Below are 10,652 nucleotides of genomic sequence, written 5' to 3'. Positions count from 1 at the left end.
TCTGGGAGGAAGGGCGATGGCAAAAGTACAAATATGGGGAGGCATGGCAGGTTGATTATATCACCTTGCCACGATCTCGCAATGGTAAGCGTTATGCGCTCACCATGGTGGAGGCAACAACTGGGTGGCTTGAAACCTATGCAGTACCCCACGCTACCGCCCGAAATACCATATTAGGTCTTGAGAAAGAAGTCATGTGGCGACATGGTACCCCAGAAAGAATTGAGTCAGATAATGGGACTCATTTTAAAAATTCTCTTGTAAATACCTGGGCTAAAGGTCATGGTATTGAGTGGATTTACCATATTCCCTACCATGCACCAGCCTCAGGTAAGATTGAACAATACAATGGGTTGTTAAAAACTATGCTGAAAGCAATGGGAGGCGGTACATTTAAGCACTGGGAGAAGCATTTGGCAGAAGCCACCTGGTTAGTCACTACCCCAGTGCATTACATGATGTTATGATGTGGAATACTTGTAACGAAAAATCATGAAACCATGACAGCCTTCTCTTCGTCCATTGAAGCCAGTCCTCCTTTTACATTTACCAAAGGAGGTACACTTGCTTTGGCCTGTCTCTTCTGGTCAATGTACCTGTAGAATGTCTTCATACTGTTTTTCACATCCCTCGCCAAGTTCAGTTCTGCGTGTTTCCAGAACTTGTACGCACCTTTCTTTGCCCTCAGTATGCCCAGCAGGTCCTTGCTGAGCCATGCTGGTTTCCGGCCTCCTCTGCCCGCTTTGTTATTCAGAGGGATGAAGAGCTCTTGTGCTCTTAGAAAGGCATCCTTGAAGATTAGACAGCTTTCCTCAACATCTTTGTCTTTAAGGACAGCATCCCAGGAGATCTTGGCCAACAATTCCTTGAACAGCTTAATGTTCACTCGCTCTTCTGAAGTTCAGGGTCCTGACCCCACTCTTTGCCAGGCCCACGCTCTTTGAGATCATGAACTCAACTCAGGTTTACATAACCTGAACTCTCTAGTATTAGTTTGGAGAGTTAGTATGTCTATGTCCAATATATATTCCTGGATTGGTGCAATAGATACTTTACACTCCCATGGAGGTAGGTGCCCAACACTCAACTTTAGCCACGTTTGTGTCACGGGGATCCTTTTTGCCCCATATCCCCCTATAACAGCACATGCATCTGGAAACCTTGATGGAGTGCCATAGACTATGGATGTTTCAGCTCCATTGTTGACCAAAGCCATTACTCTTTGGATATTTCTTCAGGACCAGTATATTGCTAGTTCTACATAAGGCCTCCAGTCCCCTTTGGAGGCCCTAATCCTTGGGGGACCTTGCCCCCCCTTTACACCATAAGATGAGAGATTCCCAAGTCTTGTTTCTCAGGAGGCCTGACCCTGGCTGCCCGGGTCACCTGGGGTGGTGAATGCTTTTTGGATGGTATTAATACATCTTCTAGCCCCTATGCCTGCAGAGAAATCTTACCTATAATTCTGATAGCTTCCCTCTTTATTGGGGAAGGCATAAAACATTGCTTTTCATTTATTTGTCTCCATAAATTTAGGAGAACATGATTTAGTTGTTTGTCAGTTTTTTTAATTGTACCCCAGCTCATATAAGGTCATTCCAGATCTGCCTGTGAGAAACTCTCACAGGCTCTGACTGTGGTACCCTCTGAGTGAGTTTTCAGGCTTGGAATTCCTGAGGATGGAATTTCCTTTTCTGTCAATATTGCACCTAGATCTTATGTGCTCAGTTTCTCCTAAATTGACCACTAATTGGGCAGCCTGTTGTATTTTGGCCTTGGAGCCCAAAGGATTTAGGATTGATACTAACATCCCATATTGATAGGGGGAAGTTTGTTGAAGTATTAAATCTCTCAGCCCCACAGTAAATTTGACTAAATCTGGGCTTTCAAAAGCATCTTCATAAGTGGCTTCTGTCTCCATAGAATTCCACATACCACTATGGGTAGATATATCCAGTTTACCGGGACAACTTAGTTGACAAGCTGCCATTATACATTTCATTCGAGCGATTTTCTTCATTGTGTACAACATTTGCCTGTAGCCATTGTTTTAATGCCAGTTGTGTTGTGATAGAGGCTAACTTAGAAATTTCTGGGCCATTTACCACAACACTCTCAGCTCCCATGTCCCTTAGTCTTAATAACCAGGCCGATACACTTTCTCTCAGCCTTTGTCAAAAACATTGGACTAAATCTATTAATTGGGCTTCTGTATGAGGGCAAGCTGTAATGTGTATGGTGGTTTGGGTGGGGGAACCATTCTTCAGATCATATAATCATAGAAATGCTCAGGTAGGAAAAGATCATCAAGTCCAACCACAACCTAACCATACTACCCTAACTAACAACTCTCTGCTAGATGATACCCCCATAGATCTTTCTTGAGTTTTCTTACTTTTTTGTGTATGTATCAGGTTAATTTCTAGAGGGTCCAGTTCTACTGGAGCATCTAGTTCAGATTTTTTGGCAGTTTCTGAAATTGTCAGAACCATAGGGGTCTGATTGTTCAGGGTCCTCTTCTTCAGGGAGATAGGTTTTCCCCATCCAAACTAGCCCACTAAACCTTTTAAGAAAGCCATTTCAAGACTGGCATTACCTTTCATGGAATCTCCCAGCAGGCTGACAAAATATATTGTACAAAGGAGAAAAATGTATCTGCCTCTAACCAGTTTAAGGATAACCCAAAAAAGGTATTAGTCACAAGCCAACAATAAGAAAGGAATAACTTACCTTGTTCTAAAGATAAGGACTCACTAAAAAACTCTCAGAAAAAAAGCAACCTCCAAATAAAAATAATTCCTTCCTAGGTGCCAGCCCTTAAATGAGGTTAAGGAAGGGGGGAATCCATGGTCCCATCCCCCCTCCCTTCTGGTCCCAAAGGTGAATTGCTTGTACCTGTGCTCCCAGGGCTGGCCACACATCTTCACCAGGTGCTCAATCACTGATTCAGGCAGTGACCTAATAGTTCCTATACAGTAGATGACATAGACAGTGAGATTGAGTGCACCCTCAGCAAGTTTGCAGATGACAGCAAGCTGAGTGGTGCTGCTGACAAGCTAGAGGGAAGAGATGCTATCCAGAAGGACCTAGAAAGGCTTGAGAGGTGGGCCCGTGCCAACCTCATGAAGTTCAACAAGGCCAAGTGCCCTGGGTTGGTGCAATGGCAAGCACAGATACATGTTGGGAGGAGAATGGCTTGAGAGCAGCCCTGAGAAGGATTTGGGAGTGTCGAGTGATGAAAGACTCAATGTGAGCCAGCAGTGTGCGCTTGCAGCCCAGAAGGCCAACTGTATCCTGGATTGTATCAACAAAAGCGTGACCAGCAGGTCAAGGGAGGTGATTCTGCCCCTCTACTCTGCTCTCATGAGAGCCCACCAGAAGTACTGCATCCAGTTCTGGGGCCCCCAACACAAGAAGGACATGGAGTTGTTGGAGTGAGTCCAGAGAGGGCCACAAAGATGATCAGAAGGCTAGAGCACCTTCCCTATGAGGACAGGCTGAGAAAGTTGGGGCTCTTTGGCCTGGAGAAAAGAAGGCTCCAAAGAGACCTTATAGCAGCCTTCCAGTATGTGAAGGGGGCCTACAGGAAATCTGTGGAGAGACTTTTTATAAGGGCAGGTAGCAACAGGGCAAGAGGAAATGGCTTTAAACTGGAAGAGGGTAGATTTAGAGTAGATATCAGGAAGAAATTCTTTACTGTGAGGGTGGTGAGACACTGAAACAGGTTGCCCAGGGAGATTGTGGATGCTCCCTCCCTGGAAGCATTCAAGGCCAAGCTGGATGGGGCTTTGAGCAACCTGGTCTAGTGGGGGATGTCCTTGCCTATAGTGGGGGGTGGAACTGTATGATCTTAAAGGTCCCTTCCAACCTGAACTGTCCTATGATTCTCATTCTGCTAGGCGATAGGTGGAAGAGTAGACTGTCACTCTTCTTGCTGTAGGTGTGGTGGAAGATCCCTCCCCCCACTGGGGGGAGGAGAGGAAGGGCTGTGCCAGGCTCGTGGCTCTTCCTGGTGTTGTTTATAGGCTGCAGCTACTTCCGCTGGCCTCTTAAAAGCGGTGCGATCATGGCTGAGCGTGGTCAGCTCCCTCTTTATGCTAAGCGTTTCTGTTGTAGACTCGGTTACGGTTCGGGGTGTAGGTTAGGACAGCAGGCGGGCGATACTGGGCCTGGGAGCGGAACGTTCTGCGCTGGATCATCATCATCAGCAGCAGCAGCTGACGCCGCCGCCGCCCTGGTGCTGTTGCCGCTTGGCAAGATGCAAAGCCCCGAGTCCTTGCTAGATATTGCGGCTCGTAAGGTGGCAGAGAAGTGGCCTTTCCAGCGGGTGGAGGAGCGGTTCGAACGGATTCCGGAGCCGGTACAGCGCAGGATCGTCTACTGGTCTTTCCCTCGCAGCGAAAGGGAGATATGTATGTACTCCTCCTTCGACACCGGCGCCGAGGGTTTTACCACCCTTGGGGGTACAGCCGCCAACACCATGTCCGGTGGGGCCGTGGATGCCGTCGCTGATGAGAACCGCCTACCTTTCCGCAGGGGCATGGCTCTGCTCGATGGCGGCTGCGTCGATAATGTCCTGCAAGTCGGTGAGTCACCGGCCAAGGCTTCACTCTGGAGCTGGGCCGTCGTCTCGGTTACCTAGGCAAAGGGTATTGCTGATCGTGTTGCAAGTCACACACCTGCGTGTCACACACTTGTGTTGCTAGGAGTTGCCACCTTGCCGAGGCTCCTCTGGCGGCCCCATCCCCGGGGAGCTGTTCCCTGTCCCGAGCGCTGGGGTCGACGCAACCTTCTCTGTTTCCACCCTGTAATTCGGACCGTATAACTTTTTCTGTTAGTCTCCTTCCTTTTGCCTCCAGAATATCGAACTCCTTCATTTCTCTCCTTGACACGTCCACTACCCGCTGCTCTGCCTCATCGGCGGCTCCCTTCTCATGCCCGGTGCCGCCTTTCACACCCGGCAGGCAGCGAGCCTGCGAGAGACCGGGCCCTTTAACTCTCGTGTTGTGCCTTACAGGCTCCTGGTAATCTAGGCCGTGTAATCCCATTTGGCTCTGTCCCTTTCCAGGGTTCACCCCCGGTAATCCGGGTCATCGCTGCACCCTGGATCATAGTAGGGAGGCGATGTCTCCACCGTGCCTCCCCCACCTCCTCAGGGCCGCTAGTTAGAAATGAATCAGTAGAAGGCGCCACACAGGGATGAGGATCTGTTCCGTACTCCAAAATAAAGAAATAAAAACGAATGTGAGATACCAAGAGCGGATCTGTGGTGCGAGGGAGGAGGAGGAGGCAGCGGGCAGCGGGCGGGGAGCTGCAAACAAAGGCATTTCTAGGATAACGGCGAGCCGGAGGGGAGGAGGTCGCAGTGGTCGGGAGGAATGGGAGGGGGGCGGCTATGCTCTGAATAAACATTTAGGGGTCGGGGGGACTGATGTGAAGATACTTGCTTTGGGAAGTGGTGCTTTATGAATACGATGGGAGTGAGGGCTGCTCTTCATTTAGTAAGAACAATACTCCCTCTCTTCTCTGCCGCTGCTCACCCGCCGGCGAGTGCCGTCGATTAATTCCTCTGTGTCTCCGCTTAAATGGCCCCGGAGGTGGGTGCTCTCTTCCTGTGTGCTGTGGAGGTGGGGGATTGAAGAACGAACGTGGGAGACTGTATTCCCATGTTAAGGGAGAGGTGAAACTTCGACGGAGGAATCTGCTTTGTGACTGGTGATGCCCAGCAGAGAAGCCGGCGACAGAACGCTGTTCTTATTTTCATATTTATTTGCGTCTTTTTCTATTGTCCCCACCCCTGTGAAAGGGGAAGGCAGGCAAAAGAAGCTGCTTAACATTTTTTTTTTTCTTCACCCACGGTAGAGCGGTTGACGAAGTGGTGGTAGGCAGGGCCGCCCCGGTGCCGTCCCGAGCAGCCTTTTGTTTGTGCTGAGCCCTGTCTGCTCGCGGCCTATAAACGTGCACCTCTGGATGGCCATTTATTTTCTGAAGGGAAGCTCTGTTGCTGTTCTTAGGCTTGCTGCCGTTCTCTCTTCAGCTTAGGGAGATTTCAGCTCTGAGGCAATTCTTTTTTTCTTTTTTAAAATAAATTGTTTCATCTTTTGGATTTCTCCCCCTTTCCAAAGGCCTGAGGCATATCTGTGGTTCCTCTGAACTGGCAAAAACAGAAATTAAGAACTGTTCTTAATAATCAAGCAGTGAGGCTGTCCACTAATTGTTGAAAGCTGAATGTTGTCTTAGTGTAATAATTAACATCACTTAATTTTGAATCATTTTTTCCAGATAAATTGCTTAAAAATTCGACTAGCATCAAACTTATAATCACAGTAGTCACGCCTCTTAGGTGTGAGTGTTGAGTTGGGGGGAAGAAACTTCCAAGGGAAGGAAAAAAATGTAAAGAATTCATTAACTGACTGGTACTTATTACAGCTATAGAATGTAATATTAATATTGCAAGCTGGAAAGCTACCTTCCATGGGGAGGAGGGTTTAGCTGAAGTGTCATTAGTATTGAGCTGCGGATTTGGTTTTCTAAAGCCCCTCAGTGAAATATGATCATCGAGATGCAATAAATTTTTTTAGAAGAACAAAGTAAAATTTCTCAAGTGCAAAGTAAGCTGAAACTCCCTGGACGTGTTTTGATTCGTAAGTAACTTTTCTGTTTTTTTTCTAGTTCTGTTTTAATGGTATTTATCTTCTGACTCAGAGGTGCTTTTGTCGCCTGTTATTAAAAATAATTATCACCTCCTTTTTTTTCTTAAATATAAACTACAAGTCGGTGGCTGTTTTCAAAGCTAGGAGAAGCCATTTTTTTTTCAGCAGGAAGAGAAAGCTTTATGAGACTGTTGCTAACTGCTCTCTAATTCTGGCTGAATGCCACCTATATATATTGTAATTGGCAACTTTCATATCCTCTTAGAGGATGATGGTTCCAGTTAATCATTTTCTTGTTTGAGTGCCATCAGTATAATGTGAAACACCATTTTGTTGATAAAACCACACTGGTTATTTTACTAGCAAAGCTGGCACAGGTGTTGTGGTGCTATAGACTGAAATGTACCTCTTAGCGGACATGATGATCTTTGCTGATGCATGCAATATATATCTATTAATGAAACATGTAGGACACATGGATTTAGTTTTCTTAAAATATTTAATGCAAATAATACTAAATTATGTGACAAAATCAAGGCAGAAAAAAACTTTATTTCAAGTCCTGATTACTAAGTGTGGAAAAACTTAAGTCAATTCATTCTTTTTTTTCTAGTCTTTAAAAATAACAAATCTGGATTTCATAAAAAAGAAAACATTCCAACATGTGGAAATTTTACATGGTCTTTCCATGTAATTATAAATAGTATAATAAATCTGTAATAAAACAGCTCTAGAACTTAGTTTTCTTTTAAAACAAATCATTTTCTCTTTAAAAGTTGTAATGGAAAGTAATTTACCAAAAAAATTTTTCTTTTTTTATAGATAAGCTTTATATTGGATTGACCTAACAAAATTTGTCATTGTTTTAGGTCAGTTTCCATGTTTCTCATGTTTCATTTTTTTCCCTTAACTTCAAGGCTTTCCTCGCTTCCAAGAGAACAATTATTTTCATTTTCAAAGCTTGCTTTCAATTTAAGGAAGCATTCCATCTCTGCATACAATCAGATGTTTTGGTAATATGGCAATTCTTGAATTTGAGTTAGTTGTCATACCAGCAACTGATGCTTTCTCTCTGTACTTTCAGAGATCAAAACCAAAATTTTTGTGAGAGAGTAGGCTGAAGCTATTAAAATGTCAACATTGGACAAATTGATTTTCCTTAAAAACCGATAGCTAGTTGCTGTATTTTACCACAGCATTTGCTTTTTTTTTTTTAATCTGTTAAAATGGAACCCTTATGTTATACTCTGAAGTTCTAATTTGAAGAAAAACAAACAAAAACCCACTTCTTAGTATATTAATCCATATAGCAGTTTTACTAGTGAAGGTTAAAATATGTTGGGTGGTGTGCTTTAAGATCTGTCTGTTTGGGTTTTATTTTAATGTCACCTGCTGTCTTAGTAATCTAACTATGTAAAGGCACATCCTGGAGTTCTGTAGTGATGTAGCAAAATATTGCCACAAAACTAAGGTAGTGTAGGAATACAGCTGATGCCCCTAACTTCTTATCTTTAGCTAGTTTTCTTTGGGGATTAGGTAGGAGAATTTACTGCATCTTGAAAAAGAAAAGGAGAGGGGGGAAGAAAGAACCAAACTATTTTAAGTAACAAAAGCTATCCTAATCTTTAAATATTCTTGTCTGTAACAGTTTGACAGCATGTGAATACTTGAGAACTGTACAATAAACTACACTTGTTCTCCCATAACTTCCTTTTTTTTCCTCTTCATTCACTATCTAAAGCTACCTATGTAAAATACTTTTCTCAGCTGGATATGTATGCAGCTGTCAACGTGGCTTCACAACCTTCTGTGACCTGGATCACTAGTGATGTTGGCTAGTGCTCTGTGCTGGTTTCTGTTTTCTATCTTCCTGTGTAGCAATTACCATGAACTATGTGACACCCTTGCAATGCATTAGTGTGCTGGCTTGTGACAGGGAGACAGTCATATGCATTCAGTTTTCATCGCCTTTGTTCCTACTATTAAAGACCAGGATGTGTAGAAAACCTGTCATGTAAGTCACTGTCTTTAAAATAGCTTTTTCTGACTTAATTCTGTAAACAAACTGGAGGCATGTATCCTTCAAATAGTAAATAAAGTGAAGAGCATTTCTTGGTGGTTAAGTCAGAACTGATCAACAGGAATGCTGTATGAGCTTAGTGGCATCACAAAAGATGATTTCTGATTTGCTACAATTCAGCGTAGATTGAAGTATCTCCCATGGTAGGCTTTTTACTTACACTTCATTAAAGCTTTCTGAAAAATGGAAAAAAAAACAGTGTGAAAGTTAATCATGTATATATTTTAATTGTTATGTGTGCCATCACATGCCTTAAAAAGAAGGAAAGATGACCTTAATCTTTTCCATTTTTTTTTTTCTCCCTTTCTACTCCTTGTTGCACTTGAGTATGCTTGACAGTCTTGAAATATCTGGGAAGTTTGGCTTTGGAAATGCATGGGCAATAGCTGAGATCAGATGTTAATTGGAAGGATGCAAGCAAAGCCTGTCAGTAAATTTAAAATCATACTAGTAGAGCTAATTGGTCCAATAAATTAGAAGCTCAATAACTGCATTGATGTACTAAGAATTTAGGTTACTTACCTTTTGTCCTGCTTGATTTAACAATCTAGCTGTTCACAAGTAATTTTTTCATCGTTAATTGCTGTCTAACCTCCAATATGTTATGTGACTGTCTGAAAAATAAAGTGGGGGCAAATGATATAATGCCTACTTTGGTAAAGATTTCTTCCTTTTGTCTCTTTATTGTCTATTTTATTTGGCCGAAAGTTAATTGTATTCAAATGATCATTTTAAAGGCAGGGAAAATAAAATGTTGCATAACTATATGATTTCTAAGAAATGAGACACTTCATACACACATCAAGTTTCAAGTTTTGCTTGGATCATCTTGAGTGAGATCACATGGCATGTGTGGGACATCTAGGGGATAAGGCTCAGCCATCATGGGTTCACAAAAGGCAGGTCCTGTTCGACCAACCTGATCTTCTATGATTGAGTGACCCACCTGGTGGATGAGGGAAAGATTGTTGGTGTAGTCTACCTAGGCTTCAGCAAAGCCTTCAATACTGTCTCCCACAGTATTCTCCTGGAGAAACTGGTAGTCTGAGGCTTGGACAGATACACTCTTTGCTGGGTAAAGAACTGGTGGGAGGAGTGGGCCCAGAGAGTGGTGGTGAATGGTGTTAAATCCAGCTGGTGAATGGTAACAAGTGGTGTTCCCCAGGGGTCAGTACTGGGGTCTGTCCTGTTCACTATCTTTATTGGATGAGGGCGTTGAGTGCACTCTCAGTAGGTGTGCAGATGACACCAAGTTGGGAGAAAGTATTGATCTGCCTGGGAGTAGGAAGGCCCTACAGAGGGATCTAGGTAGGCTGGATTGCTGGACTGAGGCCAATGGGATGAAGTTCAACAAGACCAAGTGCCAGATCCTGCAACACTACAGGCTTGGGGAAGAGTGGCTGGGAAGACTGTGTGGAAGGCATAGACCTGGGGGTGTTGGTGGATGCTCAGCTAAATGTGAGCCAGCAGTGTACCCAGGTAGCGATGAAGGCCAACGGCATCCTGGTTTATATCAGAAACAGTGTTGTCAGCAGGAGCAGGGAAGTAATTGTACCTCTGTACTCAGCCCCTGGTAAGTACTTGAGTACTGTGTTCAGTTTTGGGCCCCTCACTACAAGGAAGACATTGAGGCTGTGGAGTATGTCCAGAGAAGAGCAATGAAGCTGGTGAGGGGTCTGGAGCACAAGTCTTACAAGGAGCAGCTGAGGGAACTGGGATTGTTTCTTCTGGAGAAGAGGAGGCTCAGGGGAGACCTTATAGCTTTCCACAACTACCTGAAACGAAGTTGTGGCAAGGTTGGGGTTGGCCTCTTCTCCCAGGTAACATGTGACAGGACTAGAGGGAATGGCCTTAAGTTGTTCAAGAGGACGTTCACAGAATCACAGAATGGCCCGGGTTGGAAGGGACCTCAAGGATCA

The 10,652-nt window shown here is 44.2% G+C and overlaps 1 protein-coding gene across 1 annotated transcript; it reads left to right on the top strand.

Annotated features, from left to right (window-relative positions):
- Positions 1 to 3,815: 3,815 nt before the first annotated feature.
- LOC104915389 (zinc finger SWIM domain-containing protein 6-like) lies at positions 3,816 to 10,125 on the top strand. The gene is made up of 2 exons (XM_010726281.3): positions 3,816 to 4,586; positions 5,069 to 10,125. The coding sequence occupies exons 1-2, from the start codon at positions 4,067 to 4,069 to the stop codon at positions 5,167 to 5,169; spliced, it is 621 nt and encodes a 206-aa protein (XP_010724583.1). The 5' UTR covers positions 3,816 to 4,066; the 3' UTR covers positions 5,170 to 10,125.
- Positions 10,126 to 10,652: the final 527 nt, after the last annotated feature.

Source organism: Meleagris gallopavo, chromosome W (assembly GCF_000146605.3).
Source record: "Meleagris gallopavo isolate NT-WF06-2002-E0010 breed Aviagen turkey brand Nicholas breeding stock chromosome W, Turkey_5.1, whole genome shotgun sequence".
NCBI classification, from domain to species: domain Eukaryota; kingdom Metazoa; phylum Chordata; class Aves; order Galliformes; family Phasianidae; genus Meleagris; species Meleagris gallopavo.
This window is presented reverse-complemented; position numbering and strand designations above follow the sequence as displayed.